The sequence below is a fragment of the Hippocampus guttulatus genome, chromosome 1 (assembly GCF_054856545.1).
Source record: "Hippocampus guttulatus isolate MCC_2025c chromosome 1, RoL_Hgut_1.0, whole genome shotgun sequence".
Classification (NCBI taxonomy): domain Eukaryota; kingdom Metazoa; phylum Chordata; class Actinopteri; order Syngnathiformes; family Syngnathidae; genus Hippocampus; species Hippocampus guttulatus.
Window position 1 is genome coordinate 17479619 of NC_141261.1, and position 27974 is coordinate 17507592.

The window sequence follows — 27974 nt, forward strand, 5'->3', positions numbered from 1 at the left end:
CCTGTTTTGATCATTTGGCACCATAAAAAATAAGAATGCAAAATACTTTTAAGAAATCTGTGTTCACAATGAGAAACAAAGAATCACTGGATACACTTTTCTGCAGGTCAAAATTGAACAGGATAATCATGATTTACGAGGCTAAACAACAAGAACCAAATGAAAAATGTGCAAATGATACAATATGAAATGCACTGGCATTTTATTTTTGTAGCCAAAATTAAAAACAAACATCTTAATTGATGCCTGGATGTAGAACATCATGCTTTTCCAAATATTGTTAGTACGGCTGTCCGTATTTCTCAACCACGGTTGACTTGACCTCTCTGAACGTTTTAATAATAATAATAATAATAATGCATTTTATTTAAAAGCGCCTTTCATGCCACCCAAGGACACTGTACAGACAATAAGAAAATACAATGTAAAAATTTGTAAACGAGATATTATATAAAAACAGGACATAAAATCATAAAATCATAAAAACATGGAAAGAGCTAAGAAATGGAAGAGCTATGTGTTGTAGGCAATCCTGAACAGGTGTGTTTTTAGACGGGACTTGAAAGTGGAAAGAGGTGTGCAGTTTTGGAGGTCCGGAGGTAGGTTGTTCCAGAGCTTTGGAGCAGCGTGACTGAAGGCTCTGGCTCCCATGGTGCTCAGTCGGGCAGGGGGCACTGACAGGCGGAGGGAGGACGAGGATCTGAGGGAGCGAGAGGGGATATGCACCTGGAGAAGGTCGGATAGGTAAGGAGGGGCCAGGTTGTGGATGGCCATATATGTATATAGAAGCAGTTTGTAATTGATGCGATGTTGAACAGGGAGCCAGTGAAGCTGTTGGAGAACGGGGGTGATGTGCTGCTGGGAAGATGTTTTTGTGATGATGCGAGCAGAGGCGTTTTGGACCAGCTGGATTTTATGAAGGGACTTTTGAGGTAGGCCGAAGAGGAGAGCGTTGCAGTAATCAAGGCGGGATGTGACAAGACTGTGGACAAGAATAGCAGTGGTGCGGGGGGTGAGGGAAGGGCGAAGTCTGGTAATATTGCGGAGGTGGAAATAAGCAGTGCGGGTGATGGTGTTGATATGCGAGTGGAAGGTGAGCATGCTATCCAGGATGACACCCAGACTCTTAACCTGGGGGGAGGGGGACACTAGGGAGCTGTCAATGTTGAAGGAAAAACTGTTTACTTTGGATAAAGTGGATTTGGTGCCAAGAAGGAGGACTTCAGTTTTATTAGTATTTAATTTAAGAAAGTTTGTTGTGAACCATGTTTTGAGTTCGGAGAGGCAAGAGGTGAGGGAGGGGGGTGGGAGTATGGAGTTTGGCTTGCAGGAGAGGTAGAGCTGGGTGTCATCAGCAAAGCAGTGAAAGTGGATATTAAATTTGCGGAGGATATGGCCAAGAGGCAGGAGGTAGATGATGAAGAGAAGGGGACCTAGGACAGATCCCTGTGGTACACCTGTGGTGACTGGGGAGGGCTTTGAGGTGAAGGATTTGAGCTGGACAAACTGAGTGCGGCCAGTGAGGTAGGAGTGGAACCAACTGAGGGGAGTGTGGGAGAGACCAATGGAGGAGAGTCTATTGAGGAGGATAGGGTGAGAGATTGTGTCAAAGGCAGCGCTCAAGTCTAAGAGGATGAGGATGGAGACTAAACCGGAATCAGATGCTATGAGGAGATCATTCACAATACGGATTAGGGCAGTCTCTGTGCTGTGGCGGGGGCGGAAACCGGACTGAAAGGGTTCATAGAGAGAGTGAAGGGACAGGTGGGAGTGGAGTTGAGCAGCAACAGTTTTTTCAAGGATTTTCGAGATAAATGGAAGGTTGGAGATGGGGCGGAGGTTATCAAAGTTGTTGGGGTCAGAGCCATGTTTTTTCGGTGTGGGGGTGATAGCAGCAGTTTTGAGGAGTGATGGGACAATACCAGAAGAGAGTGAGGAGTGGATAATAGCAGATATGAGAGGAAGCACAGAAGGAAGGCAGGATTTAACAAGAGATGAAGGGAGGGGATCAAGCTGGCAAGTGGTGGGCTTGGATTTGAGTATGAGGTTGGATAATTCAGCAGTCGTTGGTGGAACAAAACTGGAGAAGAGATGACAAGGAGAAGAAGGTTCAGATGGGGGGGGAGCAGGCAGGTTTTGATGGAGTTGGTGATGGATCTTAAGGATTTTGTGATTGAAGTGTTCCATTATGGAGTTGCAGGTTGCTGTGGAGTATAGGTGGAGGGGGAGAGAGTTTGGTGGCCGGAGGATTTTGTTCATGACGGAGAAGAGAGTTCTTGAATTTCCTTCGTTGGAGAGGATGAGGCCGGAGTAGTAGCTGGATTTGGTTTGTGCAATTTGGTCCTTGTATTTAGTGATATGGGTAGTGTACATGTCCTTATGGATGGTGAGACCGGTTTTCTTATAGAGTCGCTCAAGTTGGCGGTTTTTTGATTTCAATGATCTAAGAGCGGGTGTAAACCAGGGGGCAGATGTAGAGAATGAAGCAGTCCTGGTCTTCAGGGGGGCGAGAGAATTTAGAATATTTGTGAGGCAGGCATTGTAGTGAGCGGTGAGGTCATCCGGGTTTGAAAGGGCGTCTGGGGGCGGGGAACGGTCGATAATGGAGCAGAAGGTGTCAATGTTGATATTTTTGGTATTACGAAAAGAAATGAGGCGGGAGGTTTTGATTGTAGAGAGACGGAGTACGATGTTAAAAGTGAGGAGGAAATGATCGGTTTCAGGAAAAACATCAGCAGTGGGCTTGGAGGGGGAGAAGCCAGAGCAGCAAACCAAGTCCAATGTGTGGCCTTTGATGTGGGTGGGGAAGTCAGTAAGACAGTGTATCGCGAGGCTCTCCAGGTAGGATGTGAAGTCTCTTGTGAGTGGCAGGTCGGGGTTGTCCATGTGAATATTAAAATCTCCCAGCAAAATTAAATTTGGCGAGAGAGTGGATAAGTGTGTGATTAAACTGGAAAATTCATTGATGAAATCGCTATGTGGCTTCGGGGGGCGATAAACTGTGGCAATGATGGTTGGCGTGGGTCCAGGGAGTTTAAACACCATGCATTCAAAAGAGCTTGATGCAGGAACGGAGACTGGTAAGACTTTCCACTTCTCGCGGTGGATTACCGCGAGGCCTCCTCCACGGCCGTTGCCACGGGGACGGCAGATGTAAACAAAGCCGGGAGGAGTGGAGTCATTCAGAGCAGCGAAGTCGTTTGTTTGTTGCCAGGTTTCTGTTAAAACGAGGAAGTCAAGTTTGCGTTCGGCGAGGACGTCTTGAATGAGGTGACCCTTGTTCGTAAGTGAGCGGATGTTCAGCAGTCCAAAGTTGACAGCGGAGGTGTCATGTTTGATGGCGGCAGTGCTGTTAGCCGACCTAGCCAGGCGGGCTACTGCATAGTAGTTGGTGTTGCGGCCGCGGTTTCTGGGAGGACGTCGAGAAGTGGACCAGGTCGAGTTGATTGAGCCAGGATTTTTGTAGTCAACATGTCTACGCGACCCGCGGTGAATGTAGCGACGTCGAGGCAGGCGAGCGATGTCAGGATGATGGTGCAGTTCCGGCGGTGGAGGCTCCGGTGCAATCCTCCGGATCCGGAGAAGATCCGCGACAGAATAGTGGAGTAGTCCTGTCACTGGATGATGGCAGAACGTCAGAAGTATCAGAAATAACCCAAAGGCGGCGAAGTTGTGCCGCCCCATGACGAGGGAGAAAGGCCGGTGCGGTGACAGCCGGTAAGTTTAAGCTACCGGCGTTAGCCCGTGGACTAAGTTACGATTTGGGGTTTGATTGATCGGGTGAAGCTATGATTTGTTACATCAATCACAGTCCAAACAGTCCAAAAACAGAAGGGCAAAAGAAAAATCAGAAGAAATATCTGAAAAGTTTTGGAAAAGTTTGGAGTGAGAAGCGGCGACATACACGCCAGCGTCCTCTCACCCCGGAAGTCGTTTTGCATCATGTCATCAGAAAAATAAATCTTCCAGTGCAGATACCTAAAAAATGTGTTTTCTTACTTCCCACCACTGCTTATGTAGATCCAAACAGACATTATCTCAAGGCAAGCCAAGTTTATTTGTGTTGCACCATTAAGGCAAATGCCTGCAAATGCCTTAATGGTGCAAGACAAAGTGTGAAACAGATACAAAGAAAACATAATTAAAAACAAGATTAAGTGCAAAATGAAATAAAGATATAATCTCAACATAACAGCAGGATGAATGCAAAGATAAAGCAAAACAGTCAAATGACACACCAATTATCAAGTTAAAATAACAAAGCAGTGATTTGTGGAATTGTACAGCTTTTGGGGGTCGCACCGTGTGCCTTTTTTTAAATTTAATTAAAGATGTTATAAAGGTACTACTATTCCCAAAATGACGAGCAACAAATGATTCAATTTAATTCATTTTAAGAATGCAGTTCCTTGCAAATACAGGTACTGTACCATATATCTATTAATTTACATGGCAGATTCAAGCACAGTCCCAAGAAAACTCAAGAGTTTTAAATTTCATAACTTTATGGCTTTATTTATTTGCATCCCTTAAATTGCAAGACGTTACTTCCCTCATTTGTAGAAATGACCAAACGTGGCTTGTTTGCTCTACAAGACCATCCAGAGTTTTCACATCCACAGTCAGTTTATGATTCCCGGGGCTGACGCAGGCCATAATTTTTCTTGTAAGGTTGGAAGTTCGCCTCCCTCAGCTCCTTGGTTGAAACGTCGTAGTCGCTCCGAGCCATAAAGGGATGTTTCATTGTGTGAGGAGGTCACGAGGATTGAGGTTAGCCACCACACAGACACCATAGCTGTCGTGCATTGCTGCATGTCTTTCTACCACTGCCCACGCATTCACAGCAGGGTCCAATTCCAAAACCTCCTTGGTGATGATCTCATGACGACCTGCAGCCAAAATAGACAATGTATAAAGTATGGTTCACAAGACTGAAGACTTTGATCTAGGACTGGGCCGTATGGCTTTCCCATCAGATTTTTAAGCATTTTTAAGCAACTTGCATCAACTTCCTTCTTCAATAAAATCAATGAATCATCCAGCACTACAGCACGACTGTCACCATAACATTTCAACATGATTAATTCCGGCCTGCTGCACACTGAGCGATCCGGCCGAACATAACCGATCTGTAGCGCAGTGTGCAGCGTCAGCTCGCCAGTCACTTGGCAACTGGTTTTGGGATTCAGATACTGAATTGCCGCTATATGATGTAGCCACATCGCAGATTACATGCACATAAGATTTCACGCACGCTAAAAATGCATTTTTAGATTCGAAGACCCAGCTGGCCAGAATCATACAATCTTTTAATAGTTTAATGAAAGTGTTGAAGAACAATACACTGTTTGGGCAGCCTCAAAAGCCGATACAGGCTCACCATTTAATCGCTCATTGCATGGATGTGAGTTGCCAACCGTCATTGTTTTGCAATGGCCCAGTCCAAGTTGGGTTCAGTGGCATGAGACGGTGTGTGGCGGGCGAGAATTTTAAACTTACTCGCCCCCTTGTAGTATCCACAGAGATACAGCTTGCCCTGCACTACGCCTGCATTAGAGGTGTTGTTTCGGAGAGACAGTAACGATGTGGGAAGACTCGGGCCTGGCCTCCATGTGTCTGTTTCCGAGTTGTAAATCTCTACACAGCTCAGAGAGCGACGTGATTGGCCGCAGTCTTCTCCATCACATCCTATACCACCTGAAGAACACAAGAGCATCACCTTTCCCTGTTCTTGCCCATTACTCATACAAATTTGATGGATTGAGACCAGACCTAAAATGTAGATTTCTCCATTGAGAATGGCAGCGCCAAAGCGATATCTCGAGTGCTTCATCCTGGCGCACTCCTTCCATCTATCTTTACCAGGATCAAACTGGAACACTCGGTTACTGAGCTTGTCTGGTTCTTCTTCTGGGTGGTTCTGACAGAGAGGATATACGAGAAAAAAGAAATAGGGTTGAGTGCAATGTTAAAAAGTGCACAGAACTATGGCTTGGAGCTAATAATGACGGTTGTTTCATTTGGCATGGGTGTAGTGGAATACAACATACTTGGTACTGAAATGTTGCAGAATAATCTCAGAATTAGAATCAATGGCCATGTACATTACAATTATTGCAGCAGCCTTATCTTACAATTCTCTAATACCGTACTCATTTTCAGCTTGGTACTGGACAGTATGACTGCATTGTAGCTCATAAACTTCAGGTCATATACAGTATGTATATAAACTTTTTGTCATATCTGTTGAGTGAAATGTGCTGTGAAAAACACTTCCCTATAGGACACCATCTTGTGTAACCATGGTGTCGGGGGGGGGGGGGGGGGGGGACCTCAAACAGACAAATAGTGAGACGGGTGAAGTGTCTTTTATCGTGCATTCGCGGGCAAGTCTCCACGGCTTTGCGCTGACCTGTTACAGTGGGCTTCAAGACCTTTGCTGAGACAATGCCAAAATATCCACATCAGGAAAATAAAAAACTACAACCAAGTGTAATAAAGGAGTTGCCTTTCAGAGGTAGAAGGACCTCAGGCAACTGAGAGGATTCAGGATTGAGGTAAAATGATTGATGACAGGTAAATTCAGCACCGTTTTCATGCTACCAATTTAGCAGCCATGGCTAACGTTGGCTTGTTCAAAGTGCAAATACTAATTTGGTATTATGTATGCTCTTTTGTCGACTCTGGATTACACGCGCTCACATTCAAATTTTGCTGGGACTTTTAACAATGAAAGCTTTCACTTTTGTCACATTTTTTGGCCTGTAATCATCCCTATGGGAAACGAAAATTTTTGCACCTGTGGCGACCATCCTCCCAGCACATAAAGGCGTTCTTTGAGGCTAACAGTGCTGTGGCAAGCTAAAGGAAGAGGCAGTGGGGTGAAGGAGATCCAGCTGCCTCCTCTTCTCAACGACCACCTCATCACACTGTCTGTGATGATGTAATGATGGTGCACTTTCATCTGACCGCCAATCATGTAGATTGCATCGCCCAGGAGCCCAAAAGCACACATGTCCCTGTGTGCTGCTGAGCAAAGCTTGACCCAGATGGACTTGTCAGCAGGATTGTACCTGGAACATAAACAAATTGAGCAGGTCAGATGGTGAATTAAAATAGTGACATTTGCTGTTCGTGTACACCTGTAGATATCCACTCTCTTCATTCTATGCTCATCCTCTGCCTCGACGGCGACCACTATGTTGTTGTTACAAGTCACAGCCCCGCCAACAATCTGACCAAAGCCCCCTGAGCCCTTCAGAGGAGAGGGGATGTAGTACGTTTTTCTGTCTTTGGGAGCGAAGCAAAAACTGAGATCAGCATGGCCCCCACGGCGGGAAGGAATCCCGTCGTGGTTCACGCCTCCCAAGCAGATCAGAAAGTTGGTGGTCTCCATTCCGTAACGAAGGATTGGTCGAGGCGGGGCTGATGCCTTGCACAGACCCGAGGTCTGGAGGGCAGCGTCAAACATTCGAAAGCACTCAAAGTCTCGTAGCAAAACCTGTGTGCTCAACATACATAATGATCAGATATCGGTGGGTTAGGATTGGGGTCACATGATAAACACGAAGGCATGTTTATCCTCCTTGTTGTTTCCCCCACCGGATTATTTCTCCGAGCTTTTTGGAGGAATACGGGATCCACAAGCTCCAGCCGTACACGACGCAGCAACTCCACAGCCTGAGCTTCACATTGCGAGTCCCCTCGTCGCTTTGCCACCCAACGCAACACCAGCTCCAGCATCACCTCCTCCTTGGAAATGTTGAGGTCGTCTGAAGCCAGCAGATCTGCAAGACTTTGAGCGTCCAAATCTAGGACTTCTTCTTCCTCACAAACCTTGGAAGAAAACCAAAATCAATTAAACCTGCAAGCAGCAATGAAGGGGCGACGTCGACTAAGGATGGCGTCACGTGATTAAATCGTTTAGAGATTCACGTAGTCAATAGTCCACCCAGCCTGCGCATATAGGTCGGGTGTGTATAGATGACCGTTGATACTGCAGACACATACAGTGACCGATTTGTTTCCACATGTGAAAGAGAGCCAGGTTGGATTTGAAAAAAAAAAATCATATTTTTTTCAGTTCACATTGCATGAAAAAAAATCTGATATATGTTGCACATGGACAAAAAAAAAAATCTGACTTGAGCTGCAGTGTGACCACAAAAATAGCTACATTTTTACCCGTATGTATGCACTTGCAAAATTGAGGTGTTTTAGGGTATGTTGTTGTCCCCTAAAAGAATAATAAACAATTCCAACACTGCTTCGTGCGCAAGCCCTTACCTGGACTTTCCTCAGCAGAGCCATCATTGTTCGAACGTCTGTCTTAGGGTCAATTAAATAACATAGAACAGAGAAGTGAAAATTGCACCTGTGTAAAGTGTTGGCAGAGGTATCGGAAAGCACAGTCAGCTAAACTAGTGGCCCCCAAGTCTCTGGCCCAGTGGTACAGACCAACACAGTTGGAAGCGTCCATACTGGCCTCCATGTGCCTTTGACACAACCTAAAGTAGTAAAAACAACGGATGCATATACGTTTCGCTTGGAATGTCCCACCAATATATGAGCAAACAAACGCATTATCTTTCACACCTGAAGGCTCCATCAACATGGAGCAGGAAGGCAGCAGCAGACACTGCCTGGATGTTGTCATTGGACAGGTGGAGTTCAGCGCGGTACATGAAACCCAGCAGAAGCTCCAGGCTGTGAGCAGGAGTGTCTCTCAGGGGGACTACACCTCCCCTCGTTTCCTTCAGACCACATGTAAACATGGCCTAGACATAAACAGAAACGTGTGGTTGTTCCTCTGTAATGCACTCAAATAATCAGACGAAACTACTCATACTGGTGATGGTATGTTTTAATGTACCAAGACAGACAGACTACACAATTGTTTGTCAAACTTGTACTCAAGGGTAAAAGTATAGTATTTTCGTGCCACACTTTGTACTGACGCGCACCTGAAAGTATGGGCTGAATGCAGAGAGCACCACCTTGTGGCAAGCAAAGGAAATGCCGCCAGCCACCAGAACCACGTCAGTGAGCTCCTGGGCATCTCTCATCTTCTCCAGTTGCCTGAGAAGATGTGCTCCATGTTCGGCCTGAGCAGTGGCCGCCAGGAGTGTGTCCATTGCACTGATACCTCCACACTCTGTCAGTACACTGACTTTTTTGTTTTCCTTTCTTTCTTTGGAGAATTCTTAGCAGAACAGAGTCTAAAGAATAAATAAAAACACATGAAGCCTTTGCTTCATGATGTTTTGCATGCAGCAAATGATCGACTTCATTAACAGACTTGCGGAATGTCATCCCCCCACTGACATTGACAACCATCCATTTTCACACTGGAGCCAGCCAGTCACAGCACCCATACAGTGAATATGAAAAGTCGACACACTACTGCTCAAATGCCAGGGGGGTTTTTTTTCATATTTTTTCAAGAAAATTTTTAAAAGCAGCAAATTAAAGCAAAATGATATTATGTTGTTTCACAACATAATTACATTACTCATAATTACAGATTTAGCTGTGTTCAGAATTAAACAATTGCAAATGTTCAATAGGCAGTCAGTCCAAACATGCCTCTATTTAAAATGTCGGATTTGTCCGAAAAAAAGTTAATCTGTTCTGGTATGTTTTTCATGTATGAAGTTATTTCTTACAGCACAGCACAAGGTCTGCAACAACATCAGAAGTTCAAAGGTCAGTATGGAGAAGGGCATGACATATTTAAATATATCATCGAACACAGTGAAGACAACCATCATCAAATGAAGTAAATACGACACAACTATAAGATGACCAAAAAGGAAATTCTCCCTCTAAAAGTGAGGAAAAAGGGACAACAATAATAATTAAAGATCTACTGACTGTTTAGAATCTACTTTCTTTTGTCTAAGCTAATGAGGAAGGGTGTCAAGTCGGTAAGCCTTATCTTACAAAGAAAAACATCCAAGCCGGGCTCCATTTCACCAAAACATATTTGAAAGCTCTCAGATATGTGATTGATAATTGGTTAAGGGTTGAACTTTTTGGCCCTACTTCCAAAAAATATCCATCCATCCATCCATTTTCTGATCCGCTTGACCTCACACGAGTTGCGGGCGTGCTGGAGCCTACTCCAGCTGTCTTCTGGCAGGAGGTGGGGTACACCCTGAAGTGGTTGCAAGTGTGTGCTGGCCCCCATTTGACATAAGTTTGAATGTGATTGGTTAATTCTGAACACAGCCCAATCCCCTTTTACAAACTAGTGTGCTGTTGTTTGATAATAGTAGATAATTCATTTTTTTCCAATTGATCTGTAGAGGTTGTAGGTGGTGAGAAAACGTTTGAAATTATTTATCTGGCTCTTATTATTTTATATCACCAAAACATTTGGCTAGGGGTGTATAGAGTTTTATGTCCATTGACAGACACCATTCCCTAGTGACTGACAAATGCAGCTTCATGAAGCATTTGTAATCGTTTTTGACAGATGGCCCGCTTGGTTTATAGATGCAGTGGAAAGCAAGAGCACAATCTCAAGATGTGCTTGATGAAGCATCATTTTCCCATCACTACCACTCACATCAGCAATTATGGACAATTCCATCCTTCCATCCATCCATTTTCCAATCCGCTCTATCCTCACAAAGGTCGCGCGGGGGGGGGGGGGGGGGGGTTCTGGAACCTATCCCAGCTGTCTTCGGGGAGTAGGCGGGAGACGCCCTGAACCGGTTGCCAGCCAATCGCAGGGCACACAGAGACGAACAAGCATTCGTGCTCACACTCACACCTAGTGACAATTTAGAGTGTTCAATCAGCCTGCCATGCATGTTTTTGGAATGTGGGAGGAAACTGGAGTACCTGGAGAAAACCCACACAGGCATGGGGAGAACATGCAAACTCCACACAGGGAGGCTAGAGCTGGAATCGGACCCTGCACTTCTGCACTGTGAGGTCGACATACAGTACTAACCACTGGACCACCAGGCCGCCCCTATGGACAACTTAAAATCTTAAATGAACCTAACATGCACTTTTTTTTTCTATAGTGGACAGATGCTGGAGTATCTGGGGAAAACACAGGAAGGCCGGAGCCTGGATTCAAACCCCTGACCTCAGAACTGTGCTATAAGCACTCATACACTTTGCCGTCTGCCTTTAAACCCTCTCGCCAAAATCACTTTGTCAAAGAGGACAACAACACATTTGAGTGCTAGCATACTTTTCACACTTTTCACAGGGCAGTTTTGCAATGTCAGCAGTCACATGCATGTATGACTTTTTAGCAAACCATGCAGTTGGGCTATCATACCAGGAAGTCTTCCTCAGATCAGAGCCTTTGCCCTAAGATAAGCTTGTTTTATTCACTCTCTGTTGTAGTTGTGATCGCTGCTACTTCTGTCAAATGTTCTTTGGGGAGGGTGGTGGGTTTAAAATAGACCAGCATGACAACTTGGGCCTTTGGTTTCCACAAGTGGCTGCCAACGTGGTATAAACCATCAGATAAATATCAGGATATAATTATTTCTATGTGCCCTGGGGCCGAGTGGCGACCAGTTCAGGGTGTAGTCCGCATTTCACCTGAGGTTAGCTGGGATAGGCTCCAGCTCCTCTGCGACCCTGTTCAGGATAAGCGGCATTGAAAATGGATGGATGGATAGATTTATTTCTGTCATTTACAGCTTTGCATGTACACTGATATAGAGTAATCACCTCACCACCATGGGGGTTACATTGCAGACCACCTCAGCAAATAAGTGAAATCCGCAGTAAATAGGATGGCTTACAACTTTGTGTACTGTGTTATTATATTGTACATTGTGTCCGTGTGTAAGGATTATTCATGTTTCCTTATGTTGACCGCTCATTGTATAAGGAATTGCCTCTTTGGGATAATAAAGTTCATTTTGACCTTGACCTTGACATTGTAATCCCCTCTTTCAAAACTCCCAAGGCATGTTTTTATAGCAATTAGGACACAATATTTTTTAAATGTTTTCAAACAGATTTTAAGAATAATGCAATCATGCTAAAACATAGTCAATATGATGACAGAGCAGGTGCAATGGATAACCCCAAAACAATCCCTCTGTCTTTCCATATTAACAAATCAGAATATCCATCAAGAATGATGCTCAAAGATGTGTACACTGAGCAGTTGCTTTCTGTAGAATTAAAAAGCAGGACAGCAGAAGAAGTGACATTTACTCTTTTTTTTTGTTTTGTTTTTTGTAAAAATTAGACTATCAAAGAAAATGATGTGGGCCCCAACTAGTGGTCGACAGTGGAAATGCACTCAAAATAAAAGGTAGCCATAACAAAATAGTTACAAACTGTGCAAACAATATATATCCACAAAACATAGATACCTCACACCCAAATCTACAATGGAGGTGGGTTTGTGAATGCCTACACTGTATAAACGGACAAAATGAGCATCTGCTTTCAGAAAAGCTCTAGAAACACAACACTGTTGCTTCACTGTGTACAATCCTACTCCCTGTTTAAAATCTTTCACAATACCACAAAATGGAAGTGAGATTTGATGTTTAAGTGACTGAACTATATCAAGACTCGAGACCAGATTTACACTTTTTTCTGCATCATATTTGCATGTTTTACATTTGAATGTGATTTATTTATTTATTTATTTTTTTGGGCACATATTTTCAATCCGGTAAGCAAGTGATCTCATAATGGGATGTCACAGCTGTCTTTTGTTTTGACACCAGTGGTGGACAAAATGTCCTAGGAACATCATCTCAAATCTCAAGTACTGATTATCTGGCAATGCGGACATCTATCTGTACCAAATGTTTTCAGATAGCTTGTAATGTACAGCAAGTGAAAGTCAGTTGAGATTATTTTCAACATGAATTCATGTGACCTGTTGAATTCTTGTGAAGTGACTTCAATATGCCTGTATGTTGTATTTGTCCCGTAAGACCAAAATGTTACATTTGGATTTTAAAGTAGCAGTCCATTTCCTTAACTAAATTCAAGTCTCCATCTAAAACTGTGGCCAACTTAAAGTGCACACAGAGTGTGACCGCATACACGTACGCACACAGCACCTGATTAGGTGTCACTGATTAAACAGACCTGCCGACAAACGGTTAGTTTGCTTTGTTACACCGTGTACTTCACTTTGTGCAGAAATAGTTGGACAACAGTTTTTGTTTTTCGGAAATTACACTGTACTGACATCAACTCACATAACCTTTGGTATGCAATCATAGTCACTTTGTGGATGGTTGAGCGATTGTAATGGTTTACCACCAGGTTTTACATTTCCTTCGGATGCATGTATTTTTCTTTCGTGTGTCTTTTTTTCTCTCCCAGGGTTCAGGGGGGCTTGATCAATACACGGGCGGGCTGAGAAAATAATTTGGAAATTATTTTTAAAATATCAAATGCTGGAGGGGTAATTGCTGCTTTTTAAGTAAACTATACAACTACTTAAAATATGTATCTGGCTCCAGATTATTTAATTTTGGGCACCCACTTGACAAAATAAAATTGAACCAACAGTCTTCATTTGGGTCGTTGGGAGGCTGAAGTGCATCCCAGGTGACCTTGGGCAACCGCCAGGTTGATCGTCAGCCAATCACAGGGCACAAACATTCACACTCAGACTCACACCTATGGACACTTTGGAACCTTTAATGAAGCCGACATCCATGTTCTGGCGATGGTGGCAGACGCTGGAGGCAGAATACAAACACAGAGAGAGCATGCAAACTTCACACATCCAAGATTTGACCCCAAACTTTAGAGGCGAATGTAAAACGGTGGTTGTAGTGATAATAATTGTCACTTTTTTTTCTTTTTTTTTTTAAATACAAGGCTTTCCTAACATTTCTTTGGCCTCTTAATTATGTTTTCTCCCATGAAGCTTGTTGAAAAACTAGATCGCAAAACATAACCTGACTTTATTTTTCCCTCCATACCTACAAATTCAGTAGGTTATCAAACACGTCCAAGAAGTAAATAATGCGTCAAGTAAATGGGAAGCACACATCTCTGAATGCCTCTGCGATATATGTCACATCATGTAAATCAATACATGTCTTTGCTAACACTGGTTATTTATTGTAGCTTGTTTTCTCTCAACCCCCCACCCCCCATTTAAACATGAATGCTCTTCATCGGTTCATTAATCTTAAAGTGTGATGTTTGTGGTGTTTTTCCCCCTCTTCTCCCTAGTTATTACTGTATTTCAGCTTGGCGTGATCAACAAAATGTTCTTAACTGCAGACATTTACATGTGTGTGACAACAACCAGGGTTAATAAGTGCAGGAATGCTTCCTCTTTCTCGTCACATTGTTAGTCATTCTACTCAAAGAAGTAACTCCCTCCTATGAGTCGTTTGCTCTTTTACGTAAAAAGGCAGAGCATCATGGTCATTCTTTTCCCGGCGGGGTGGTGGAGGGGGAATCACACACTGCACAAGTTCACAATAACAACGCATCATGTGAGAAAGCTATTGTGAAAACATTCCATTCATAAGTCAAATAAAACATAAAACATGTTCTTCTTTTCTGAGAAATAACAAAGTTTACAATAATAAAATCGCTAACAACATTGTGCAAAATAGTGATAGCAATGCTCAAAAAAGAAATTTTAAAAAAGGCTAAAAGTTGCTCCGTTTCAAAGAGAACCAATTCACCCACAACTCTGGACTGTTGATCTCTTACTTGACTATTTGTGTGGAGCAGTAACAGTGATTGAATTGCTAGTCGGAATGCAATTGTGGTCGCGGGGCTATCTTTAACACAGTCTTCAACATAGTCCTGCTCTAAATTGTGCAACAAAATAAATATCTTGTCTTCAACATTTATTACCTCCCCTCTCATTTTGTGAGATAAACTCCAATCAATAATGGCATTTGTCATTTTAACAAGTCCCTGCCTAAACATTAACCTGCTCAAAAACAACATCAACCTGATGATGCAGAGTAAACGGGCCCCAGCATTGAGGTACTCAACACAATTTTACATGCTGCCTCTTCCACTAATGATGCTGGCAAGCTTTGCAATGGATGGAAAGGGAACTGTATCAACAACTGCTGCCCCTCTTTTACTAATGCCAGTAGTTGACCAATTGTGGCATTTTAGGTCAGATTGAAAACCTTTTTTTGTGTCTATGAGCCGGGGCTATAGGACAACCTTAACTATAAATGTGATCATTTATTTCAACTTAAATGATCAAGTAATAATTAAACTTGTATCTCAAGGCACCACTGTAGCTCATGACGTTGAATTTCCAATACTTTGCTCCTCTCATGTCCTGTTTTGCAACGAGACAAAGACAGGTCATGTTTCCTTCAAAGAAAAAGCAGACACAAACATCATCATGCTAAAGCACAACAATGTTGTAGACCACAGGGAATTGTTTCACGGCTCAGAATCAATGTGGCACCATTCGGAATTAAACTTTTCATAAAGATAAACCTACACACATATATATATATATATATTAAAAAGGCACGCTCGCATAACCTCAGGCATGTTTGTGTTTGCACAGAAAGCAAAATTATGGGCTGGAAGTTGTCATATAAGGACAGGAAAGGAACTGCCACAGTCCAATCGCAACTCAAGGAGCAGACAGTGTTAATCAGTAGAGCACAATCAGTAGGCGGTTTCACTCTCTACTCAGCAATTGATGTGCAACTGTGTGAGTTTTATTTCTGAGAGGACCCTCAGGCATAAAGTGACTGTTCTACATCCAAGAAAGAAAAACCGACACAGACATGGAGGATAAGAACTGTTCTTCTGTGGAGTATTCGGTGCAGCGGCAAGTTTTGGATGAGTTATGTCTGGATGAGGTGGCACAAAAAGGGTCGTGGTCCGCAAAGCCAACCTTCAGTGAACGTCTCAACGGCTCCATGAGGTAAAAACAACAACATTAAAACAAAACAGAATGATGAAATGACCTGCAGGTACAGTAAACGCGATGGGGATAATTGTTATTTGGATGTGAGATTTTATTTGCTCGGTTGTAAATATGCCAGCGGACAAATTGCTGGTGATAGATGAAGGCCACTAGTGATGATAAGCAAGCAAAGTTTACAGTACTGCTTTGCAGTAAGATTTCAGAATAACCTATGACACGCCATAAAAGACATGTGATTTTGATATTTAAATGACACAGCATTCAGTACACCCAACCTTCCTGATGTTACAAAAACAATTGAGACTGTGAGAGAGGTATTCATTCAATAATAGTTGGATGACTGTAGTTGTAGTTTGCAATGACGTACTGTAAAACTGCACTTGACAATATCGAGAGCGAGTTCTAAGATTTTGACCCTTTCATATTACTAAACCACTCCTGCAAATCACAATAATGATTTTATCTGGCAGTGTCAAACAAAGCTGAAGTGTAAAACTCAAAAACTTGGTTTTGGAAATGTTTTAACAGCCTTTGTATTTTGAACTAGGTAGATTAGGCAGCCGGTGGGGGTATGCATTTGTACATTGTGCACCATTGAGGTCAAAACAGAGTGGCTTTATCGCTTCCAACACTTTATCATTCAGTCGACAAATGCCTTATTTGTATTTGCACACAGACATGTCATCCAGGCCATTTGGGAAAATTTGTAGCACGTGTTGCAATTCTCACGATGAATTCTGACGAATGAGACGAATTCTCTCTCCTCTTTTGTTACATGTTGGTCGACCAAGACACTTTTTCACTGGTAATCAGGGAATATCCATCCACTTTCTGGACCACTTAGCCTCCCTAGGGTCATGAGTGCGCTGAAGCCTATCCAAGGTGGTTTTGGGCTGGACGCAGGGCATACTCTGAGCTGGTCGCCAGACAATCGCTGGGCACACAAAGACAAACAAGCATTCACGTTCAGAATCATACCTCGGGACAATTTCGAGTGTTCCATTAACCTGCCCTGCATGTTTTTGGAATGTGAGAGGAAACTGGAGTATCCAGAGAACTAAAGAAAATCTATGTGAACTCCACATATGAAGGCCTGAACCTAGATTCTACCTCACGACCTCTGAACTGCGAGTCGGATGTGCTACCCATTCACCCACCGTGCTGCTCTATTCAGAGAATAGTTTCAGCAAATGAATAAAACATGTTCACAACAAGACACACTGTATCTATGTCCACAAGTTTGTGACTTGTGTTCTCGCAACACTGCGAATAGACATTGTGTGTATCTTTCTGACTGTCCCAGGTGCTCAGTGCCTCGTGCCAAGGAAATCTTGCTGAGCTGGGTCCCTGTTTTTGGCTGGCTTCCTAAATACTCCATCAGAGAGAACGCAATCGGGGACCTGATCTCTGGCTGCAGTGTGGGCATCATGCATCTTCCACAGGGTATGTATGTGGGCAGTCGGCATTTGGCTTGGTCAGATTATTGCACATTCAGTATCTTATAAAAATTTCAAAACACCAAAGATATTGAAATAGCAACAAGTCACATTCTAAAGGGAACCACACTGAAAAGCCAGGCTCTGCGGGTTGGCCGTCTGACTTGGTTGGTTGGTTTCAAATGCAATGGGCACAACAACAGCCAATCATTTGTTTCCCTACCAGGTATGGCGTATGCTCTTCTGGCTTCGTTAAGCCCCGTGATCGGCCTGTACACTTCACTCTACCCGGTGCTGGTCTACTTCATCTTTGGCACCTCCAGACACATTTCCATTGGTAAGTTGAGAGCAGATGATGTTACCACAGACGTCGACAAATGTGCTTGATCGATCGATTGGCATGTGCATTTACAGGTACTTTTGCTGTGATCAGCATCATGATTGGGAGTGTGACAGAGCGGCTGGCTCCAGACAGTAACTTCCTTGTTAATGCTACTAATGGGACAGATAGCGTCAATACCAATGAACAGGGTGCTTACAGAGTACAGATAGCCTGTTCGCTCACAGTCCTGGCGGGGTTGTTTCAGGTTGTGCTTCCACTTTTTCTAAAACTCTCTACCATGGTGAGGTTTTTTAACCAGCTCTCTCTTTCACTTACCCAAAGATCCTGTTGGGTGTGGTGAGGTTTGGTTTCGTGGTCACCTACTTGTCTGAGCCACTGGTCCGAGGATACACCACAGGATCAGCGTGCCATGTGTTTGGCTCCCAGCTCAAATATTTGTTTGGGCTCTCTCCAGCTCGCACCTCCGGTCCTCTCTCACTCATTTACGTGAGTATGTCCCATTAACCACCATTTGTTCAAACCAATCTTTCTGTATGTGTGTTCCTCACCAATGGATGTGCTCTCCGCTGTTATAAAAACACTTATGCAGAAATCTCCTTCAGTCATTTGGACTCAAGCAGGGAGACCACATATATACTATTCAAACCACATATCTTTCTGTTTTTTTTTTTTTTATTACAGACTCTGGTAAATATATGTTGCTTGCTACCTCAGACGGTCGTACCAGAGCTAGTGGTGAGTGTGGTGGCGCTCACTGTTCTCATTGTGGTCAAAGAACTCAATCAATGCTATAGGCAGAGGTTGCCCTTGCCTATTCCCATTGAACTCATTGTGGTAAGTTCCTACCCTGCAAGTCCTTTTGATAGCAATCATTATCACAGTATTGAAAAAAAAATCTGCTCTGACCATCTGCGGCCAGACTTCACATTGTCTCCGAGCAGTGGGTGCATGGGATCGAGGGGATATTTTACGTCCTCTTTAAATCAACGGTGCACTCCTTATCTTTGCAGATCATAGCAGCAACAATCATCACTCATTTTTGTGACCTCTCTGCAAAATACAACGTTGATGTTGTTGGCGAAATCCCCAGTGGGTGAGTCAGTCTTTGTGATTTTAAGAGTGCAGACAGCGGTCAGCAGATGACATGACAACATAGACCGCAACGCCTGAATTAATAGAGAATCTTAGTGCTAACAGTAGAATGCAGAATGTGTGAGACAAATATTTACAATAGCTGAAGTCATCCTACAGCCTCACATGCTTGAGTCAAGTAGAAACAACTGACCAAAATACCAGGTAGCTTTCTCCTTGTTAAGATAAGTCAACATAAATTGGCAAAGATGGATTTGCCCACGGTTTTGCAGATCTTGAGATAGCAAGAAAATGTAACAAGTAAACATTCTTTGTGTTGCGTTTAATCCTCGCTTATCTCGAGAGTTTTTCTACCGTTCCAGGCTTAAGGCCCCCCAAGCTCCAGACGTGTCGCTGTTCCCTGCGGTGATTGGTGATGCTTTTGCTGTTGCCATTGTGGGCTATGCCATCAACATTTCTCTTGGTAAAACATTTGCACTCAAGCATGGCTACAAGGTGGATAGCAACCAGGTGAGGCTTACACAAAGACAAAAAATGTGGTGCTGGCTTGATATCCTTAACGTGCATGTGGTGTCTTCAGAATTAATCAGTTATCATGAAAATGTATAGAACAACAAAATTCCAGGGTCTTATCAAAAAGTTCATTTGAATACTTTTTTCCCCATTGGACGCATAAGTGGTTTTGGTATGTCATACACACTACTCTGCTAACTAGAGTGTGAGTGATAAATGGTTAAATGATACAAAACCTCTTTTTTTCACTTTGTTTTCGTGCCCACATCAAGTTATTTGATGAAATGAGTCATTTGGATCATTTATATTCTATTTTCATGATCATAGTGAACATTTTGCAAGTGTCCCTGAAATTGCGGTTTACGCTGTCATTATCGACTAGTTGCCCCTTTAAAATACCCTCAAATGATTCATTGTCTCATCAGTTTGCTTGAATTTAGTTCCTTGGTTTCTTTCAGTCTTTCTCAGTTTGTTCTTGCCGTCATGTGTTTGCTGTTGTTAGTCACGTTAATCAAGTCAAGTATGCTGACTTTATTACTTTGTCCCAAACTTTTATTGGCCTTTTTGAGTATTGAGTAACATTTTTTTTAGTATTCGATGTGTACTTTGTTTATTCCTTTTGAAAACAAATACTTTTGGAGACTCCTGTGTTCTTTGCCTCCCCTCCAACTTTTGCCAGCACCACCACACAAACCAGTGTTTGTGGAAGATACTTCACTATGACAGCATGGACGTGTTAAACATCCAACTTGATGCATAATATGATGAAATCAAAACATAAGAGTAAATATTGAATCTAGAAAAATAAAATGTTGGGCTGTTCGTAATGAATTACAACTGGACAACTTACGAGTGGCATGAGGGAGCTGATTGGTTGACTGAAGGAGCAGGGCTGACAAGAACAGATGCAAAAACAAAACAAGTAGACAAGACATGAACATGGGACCCAAGAAAAAAAACAAGACAAAATATGAAACGACACTGAATCCATTCAAAACAAAGTCACATTGTGATAATGATGTAAAAACCTGCCAGAAGTACAAAATATATTTGGTAAAGAGTACACAATCACCTTGCCAACTGATTTGTGTTCAGTGAAGGTCCACCAAGTCCTTGCCCACACATATATATATATATATATATATATATATATATGTAGAGAGAGAGAGAGAGTAATGCTATCTGGCCAACAATGGGTATACAAATATTATATCCGTAAGTTTGGGAGCTTTTCCAACAGCATTTGACTTCATACAATGATTTTGAACTTTAACATCAAATCACAAATTTGTGGGGGACGAAATGGGGAATTCTCAAGCTCACTTGATTGTGATTTTGATTCAGAGTTAGGCTAAATGTACGTCCTGTTTCCGTCTGACTGAAATTTTTGAAGTTGGAATTTATGTTAAAATGGTCAGTTGCTCTTTTCGACAACTGCCCGGTGACATTTTTGTTGATTGAACTAATGTTGATTTACTTAATACATGTCTTGCAAGTGTTAAAGTTAACACACACAACAATGATTACTCATTGCATAATCGGTTATCATGGGTAGATCACTGTTGCATTACTCTCCATTCTCTTTGCTTGTACAATAAGTGTGGCTTTCAAATCACTTACGTTCCTCTAAGGAGTCAAAATGATCACTTTGAGATACAGGAGAAGCTAATTTTTAAATTACTTTTGTCATTAATGTCTGAAGGCATGTGAAGCGCAGAGATGGAGTGGGAGCACTTAGGCTCATAAGAGCCACTCTGATTAATCATTAATGCTGAACAAGCTCTATGCACACTGGTGCTGCTTAAATATGCTTGCCAATGCTTTTAGTGTGGCAATGATGTGTTGACCCGGCTATAAAGTTAACGAACAGTACACTAATATTATCGGAAAGGAGGGTACACACTCCTCACGTGCCATAGGTTCATTTAACAACTCTAAATGTAATTAAGTGTTACATATTGCTTGTTTTTTTTGTTGTTCTTCTTCTTCTAGGAGCTGGTTGCTCTCGGGCTGAGCAACACCGTCGGCGGCTGTTTTCAATGTTATTCCGTCACTTCTTCCTTGTCGCGAAGCCTCGTTCAGGAGAGCACCGGGGGAAAGACACAAGTAAACCAACATGTCATTAGTAGAAAACGATGTCAGATATACTTCTTAACCTCACGTGATGTTGAAAGAATGTATTGTGTGTGTTTTATCAGGTCGCGGGACTGATTTCTTCCATTATCGTTCTGATTACGGTCTTAAAAATAGGAGCTCTCTTTGAAACTCTCCCTAAGGTATTGGTCATCTCTGCCAACATGTTACATTTCAAAGAAGGTCAAATGCCTTTCTTGGGAAATTTTCTGGAATGTTTCATCCTCGTGCCTACACCTTTGTTCTCTCCGCTTTGAAAGGTCAAAACGATTCACCTTTTAATGATGTTGTGACTATTTGTGCATGTTCTTCAGGCTGTCTTATCCACAATAGTAATTGTGAACTTGAAAGGAATGTTTAAGCAGTTCAGTGATGTGCCGATGCTGTGGAAGACCAACAAGGTTGATTTGGTATGACGCAATCCTCCAAATGCAACTTTGGCAATTTGTACTGTTCGCTGATTGCCTTTTACTGCCCTCTAGCTCGTGTGGCTGGTCACGTTCACATGCACCATTCTACTCAACTTGGACCTGGGTTTGGCCGTCTCCATTGGCTTTTCTCTGCTGACGGTGATCTTCAGAACCCAGCTGTACGTGCTCATCGTTACTGACACAAAAGCCTGGTAGGCATGTGAGGTGTTTTCACGTTTTGTGTCATCATCTCTTCCAGGCCACGCTATTCAATCTTGGGCCAAGTGCCAGCCACCAACTTATATCTGGACGTTGACACATACAAAGAGGTAACAAGAATACATGTGCAGTAATGTCTCTTGCTGAGAGACATTAAATGTCCATAAATGTCGGAATATTGAAATAACACTCATCCTTTTGGCTCCAAACACCACCGCAATGGATCTGAAATGTTAGCAATAAGGTGTGTTTTAACTATTGACACCCAGCTTTTACTTGAGGGTATTCCTATCCAAATCAGGAAATTGGCGGAGAAATTACAACTGTTGATTAATATATATTTTCAAGCTCAGAGGGTATTAACAAGTTTTGGCTTGAATTAATCTAGTCTATTTGCAATAGGGAGAAGCCTCCAGCCGAGACCAAAATTATTCATACCATGAGGGTATGAATAATTTCAGGCGTGGCTCTATGACTCCCGCTTAATTAAGGGACCAAAGGTAAAAGGACAAATGGCTTCTCAGCTGTTGCATGGCCAGATGGCTATCTATGGCTGCCAATAGAACTGGTTCTCACGTATTTATTGATGATGTGACTGCTGATAAACACTTTGGAATGAATTCTGAAGTGTTTCCCGAAACACTGCTCATCGCTTCAGAACTCAGTGGCCGGAGCGTCACAGCACAGATGGACAATGACGTGAAGCACGTTACGAAGGTTTTGAAGGCAAAGAAATGGAATGTTCTGCAATTGTCAAGTCAATCAACTGACCTGAATCCAATTGAGCATGAATTTCATTTTCTGAAGACAAGACTGAAAGGAAAAGGGCAAGCAGGAAGTGAAAACATTGTTGATACGTTCCAGACTCAAAGCTGTAACTGACTGAACAGGATTTGCAACCAAGTATCAAAAATTTCAACTTTGATTTATGAATGTTGATGGGACACCATTAATAAAAATAATATTAATTAATAATAATAATTCCTAACCCACTACCTGATTTGGATGTAAATAGCGAATGAAGTTAATGAACATCTTGGTCATTTCATTTCAAAATAAAAGCAATTCCAGAGTCCAATTTGCTTGCTCTGTGCCTGCAGGCTAAAGAGATTCCAGGAATCAAAATCTTCCGTTCTTCCGCAACTATTTACTACACCAATGCTGAGATGTACTTGGAGGCCTTACAAGAGAAGGTTTGCATTTGTCCTTGCACGCTTCTAGGCTAACCTTTGATGATTAGCTGCTATTTATACATCACTCTACAAGCTTTCATTACCTCATCCAACATATGTTATCTGTTTGGTAGAGTGGCATTCAAATCGGGAAGCTGCTGGCACAAAAGAAAAAACAAGATGCAACACGGAAGCAGCAGCAGGAAAAGACAGACAAAAATGAACCAAACCCACAAGTATGTGTATTTCATTTTGCATGGAAACATTACCTCCAATTTAAGTATGACTGAAACATATATCCCCCCCCGACAGAGGGTCAGCAATCGTCTGCCTAATGGCACATTCTCCTTGGAAGAGAAACAAATCTCTGCAGAACTGGGAGGACAGAATTTTAAACGTGGTGTGGCCCTGAAGCTGACTGAATCTCCAGCTAATGGCTTTAGTCAAGGCCAAGTAAACTGGGCTTACCAATCCGACACAATGTCGGACTCCGACATGGGATCCCAGCATGATGACAGTATCACGCAGGCTTCAAAAGACAGCCATGACAAAAAGGAACCCACTGATTCATTCGTTCCTCATAGCATCATCTTGGACCTCTCAACAACCAGCTTCGTGGACACTGTCGCTGTGAAGACCTTGAAAAATGTACTCATGTGCCATATGGAGCAACTTTTATTTTTAATGTTTTTTTTTTTTTTAATGTGTACCTCTTTCTTCCAGATTTTCAGGGACCTAGGAGATATTGGTGTGGGAGTCTATCTCACTGGCTGCCAAGGTCAGTGGTCCACCAAACTAAATAGAGAAACTTGAAGGTACATAACGGAGTTCAACTCACACTGCTCACAAAGTTCGGGACTTTCATATTTAAAATGCGCTACAGCCTTTACCAGTACACATCACTTGACCTTCCCTAAACTTTTGAATGTGCGTCTCTGTCCGTCTCAACATTTCAGTACTTTGCACACAATTTGCTCGGCAACAAGGAGCTAAATGATAAAATTCACAGCAGGTGTTTGATCCATAATTGAACCAAAGCATTTCCTGGTTCGATTAGAACCAGAATTTTAGTTTCATCTTGAAATTTCTATGAAAGCCAAATATTCGTTCAAGCATATATTATTGAGGTTACTGCATTCATTTTCTGTGCTTGTTTGGTCAAATATTAGCCTGCGTGGTGGAGCAGCTGGAAAGAGCAGGTTTCTTCTCAGAGGCCATCCCAAAGAGCAGACTGTTTGTCACAATCCATGATGCGGTGCTCCACATTCTTAACAAAGTGGGACAGACAGACGTCATCCTTGTGAGTTCATTGCCACAAGTTTCCTCATTTACGTGTCAACTTTACGCTCAGCTCAGTGGTATTCTTTGTGTTTCCAGGATGTTTCCTACAACACCAAAATGTGACCAGCAGGGGCCAGCCTGTTCCAACACGCCATTCCTCCATTCCCATTTGCTTTTGAACTGAAGGGTGCAGTTGCTCACGACTGGTACACATTCACCTCCCCTCCCCCCATACGGGGAGAAAAGTCCACCACCTTAACATGGCGGCGCAATTGCCATGGAAATACAGGGAGCCGTTGCTGACAATGAGCGTTTTGTTTTATTGTCTAATGAGATGAGGCAGCTTCTGTGACAAAAGCGCCCCCCCCCCCCCCACACACACAGTGAAAGGCAGAGAGCGGGGTGGAGTGGGAACATTTGACACCGGAGTAAGAGCGGCGTGTATTTTTAGCCTCTATGAGAGGCTAAAGACTGAGCATGTGTATTTGTTATTAATATCTCGTCATAATACTGTAAGTTTTTTTCCCTCCTCCTCACTGGTTCCAAGATTGAACGACCTTGAATTGCATTGACAGTTGAAGAAATGTACAAGAACTATTGATGGTCAGCATTCACATGTCGGACTCTGCTGAAATCTTGAACCTACTTCTACTTCAAGGACTGCAAAGGAATTTCACCCGTTTGTCAATCCTTTGCACACAGGTTCTTTTATTTATCTAAAACTGGAGTAAAAACCTAACACTTTGACGACTATTTTTCTCTGTATTCCAACATCACGAATCGACTGGAGCCTCTGTAGTTCTAGATGTCGCATAGCGCACTGAACAAAAAAAAAAACATGAGAATATATAGAGGCAGCATGCACAAGCAAAGGCGGGCAGTCACACCCCATGTAAAACAGTTTGAAAAAGACAAAATCTAGTGTTGACCCAGGTAGTCATAAAAGTGGGTATGCGTGAGGAGACAGACAACTACGGTAGTTCCCCCACCCCTGAATCTGTCCTTCTTGGCTGGCGCCAGCAAACATAAGCATTTCAGATAGCTCCTTATATGATGTTAAACATGTTCACTGGAAAAACCTGACACATATGGGCGTGATTAGAAAGCAATACAGTAATCCCTCATTTATCGCAATTAATGGGGACCAAAACTGTTGTTTCGGTCTGGTTACGTTTGGTTTTGATTCCTCATGTGCCCTTTTTGATTCCTCATGCGCCACCTGTTCTCGTTATCAGTGTTCCTTGTGTGTAACCAATTAGCTCCCTCAACCCTTTTTGTCTTGTCCAGGTGTTTCTCGTTGTCTCGTTACTTAGCTTGTATTCAGTTCCCTGAGTTTCTGTCAGTCTTTGTTGGGTCATTGTGCGCTGTGAGTATGTGAGCATATGTGTGCTCCTGTCATGTTTTGTTTCCTGTTGTAGTTTTGTTTGATACTTGTGATTTCCAGGCATTTTTTGAGGATTTCGACTTAGTGTTTTTTCCATTGTACTCCTGTGTGTATTTTTTGTTAAATACATTTTGGTCAATCCACCCTGCTCCTCCCTGCTTTTTGGGGTCCTACAACTACCATCACGCAAAACATGACACAAAACCACCCGCGATAAACGAAAATCCGCGAAGTAGCACCCCCCCTATAACCCCCCTACATATACAGTAGGTACATGTAAAATGCTCCCGTCAGCCCAAATCGATTCGTATTGTTGTGATAAACTGTAGAAAAGACAATGTGATGTTGGGTCTTTCTTCCACCTTACAGAGAAATAAAAGAACCTGTGTCCAAGGAGGGCCATAAGGAAATGGACAGATCCCCTCCACTACACTGGCCTTTACTGACAAAGATTGGAGTAATGACACTTAAAATTGCTTTCTCAGTATGCGCACCACGGGGGAGGGTGCAGGAAGGCACAGGGGCTACGGCAGCCCGATGCAAGCTTGGTCAGTTTACACTGGTGTCAGATTCCGCTTATCGGCAGGACCCATCGGGGAAAAAAACAGTCTGACCTATTCTCCTTTCAACGGGTAGAGATTTTCCCACTTTTTCCTCATCTGCATCAACGCAGCAATGTAAGGAGACGGGAAACACTTTTCAAGCCGGTGTCAAGTTGTCCTCATCTTGGTGCACTAACCGCCTTGCCTTCAGGTTTACGAAGCCAATCCGATTCTCAGTCTATCTGGTCCTTCATGAGTAACCGTTTTTGTTGTTGTTTTTTTTATTAAGGGGTAATAACAAACTATTTCATTTTTTTAACAGTGGCTACATCTCTCATGAATCTCATGCACTTGTTACTGACCAAGTGAATTTAACAATCCTTGTCAGGACCATACGGATTTGTTTTATTTTATTAAGCCAGCATAAAACTTGTTAAGTCGTCTTTTCTTAACGGTTAACAAGACCCGACGTTGTGAGGGAGGTCACAGACGTTCGTTCGATATACAGTAAGAGGTTGAGTGGTTGGTGATGAATTAAATCATAAGAATAACAAAGTTCATCGGATGCAAGAGATTTATTAAAATGACAATCATCCGAATAATATCCATAAATTAACCATCGAACCTGCCAGATGTGAGTTACAATCGGTAATCCACGGAAATCACAAAATCATTGCTTTGATTATATTGATTAAAAACTGAAATAAAATGTAATAATAAAAAGATACCATAGTTGACAGGGTAAAGAGAGAATAAATGCAATTAAATGCTAGTCTATTTTTGGTGATTTTTCTTTAAGAGTGATCAAGTCAAAAACACCTCAAGATTGAATTAGTGGTAAGGTTTCTCAAGTTTTAGGAAGATTAGGACATGCGATTGGCTCTTCTTCGAGAACAAGTGAGCGTAGAGTATTTCCTTAGTTTTCTTACCGAAGTAACTGCCTCATAATATCCAATTTCCGTTGGGATTAAACAAAGCACCAAGAAAACTCCGCGGTACTTAAAATAAAATTGTGCAAGAGGAAAGTAGTTTTGGATTTTTTGGATTTCCTCCCGTGGCTGCATGTCCCACTCTGCACTCGCAAGGAAAAGAGCCCAGCTTTGACCCAAGTTGTGCTTTTTATAGCCTCGGTTTCTTACAGTTTACTGTGCATGTGTCAATGAAAATTCCCTTGGAGTTAATGGAATCCTGCTTTGTCACAGGGTTCCCACTCTTCCACTTGCTTTTTATTTATGGACCTTTTAATGACTTTTGTGGACCAATTTAGCCATTTTTGAAGGACTTTTTCTCCATTCAGCGGGGGATTCACAGTGGATTTAATGCCCGCTCAGCAATACACGGTGATGGATTGATTTTTAGTCATCATACATTCGCTTATGCCTGACATGATAAATTGATTATGCTTGCAAAGAAGAACGCTTATGCTTGCAAAAAAGAACGCTTATGCTTGCAATCATTAATTGACTATGCCTGCAATGAAGAACACTTCTGCTTTTAATAAAGATACATTCTTTATTATGTACTCACTTTTTATCCATTATATACTCACATTTAGACTCATGAATG

General features: G+C 42.5%; 2 protein-coding genes across 2 annotated transcripts; one reads left to right on the forward strand and one right to left on the reverse strand.

Annotated features, from left to right (window-relative positions):
* Positions 1-4740: 4740 nt before the first annotated feature.
* Positions 4741-9134, reverse strand: LOC147210720 (kelch repeat and BTB domain-containing protein 12-like). Its single transcript, XM_086130566.1, has 9 exons — positions 8964-9134; positions 8596-8777; positions 8375-8507; positions 7603-7836; positions 7143-7501; positions 6800-7073; positions 5773-5920; positions 5500-5697; positions 4741-4889 (listed from the first exon to the last, which is right to left on the reverse strand). The coding sequence occupies exons 1-9, from the start codon at positions 9132-9134 to the stop codon at positions 4741-4743; spliced, it is 1848 nt and encodes a 615-aa protein (XP_085986692.1).
* Positions 9135-15593: 6459 nt separating this feature from the next.
* On the forward strand, positions 15594-27926 carry LOC147210721 (solute carrier family 26 member 6-like). The gene is made up of 19 exons (XM_086115430.1): positions 15594-15880; positions 17187-17326; positions 17546-17656; positions 17734-17906; positions 17984-18148; positions 18344-18496; positions 18673-18755; positions 19117-19264; positions 21260-21373; positions 21466-21543; positions 21715-21810; positions 21883-21989; positions 22070-22139; positions 23130-23222; positions 23336-23437; positions 23514-23849; positions 23925-23979; positions 24371-24501; positions 24579-27926. The coding sequence occupies exons 1-19, from the start codon at positions 15741-15743 to the stop codon at positions 24603-24605; spliced, it is 2322 nt and encodes a 773-aa protein (XP_085971556.1). The 5' UTR covers positions 15594-15740; the 3' UTR covers positions 24606-27926.
* Positions 27927-27974: the final 48 nt, after the last annotated feature.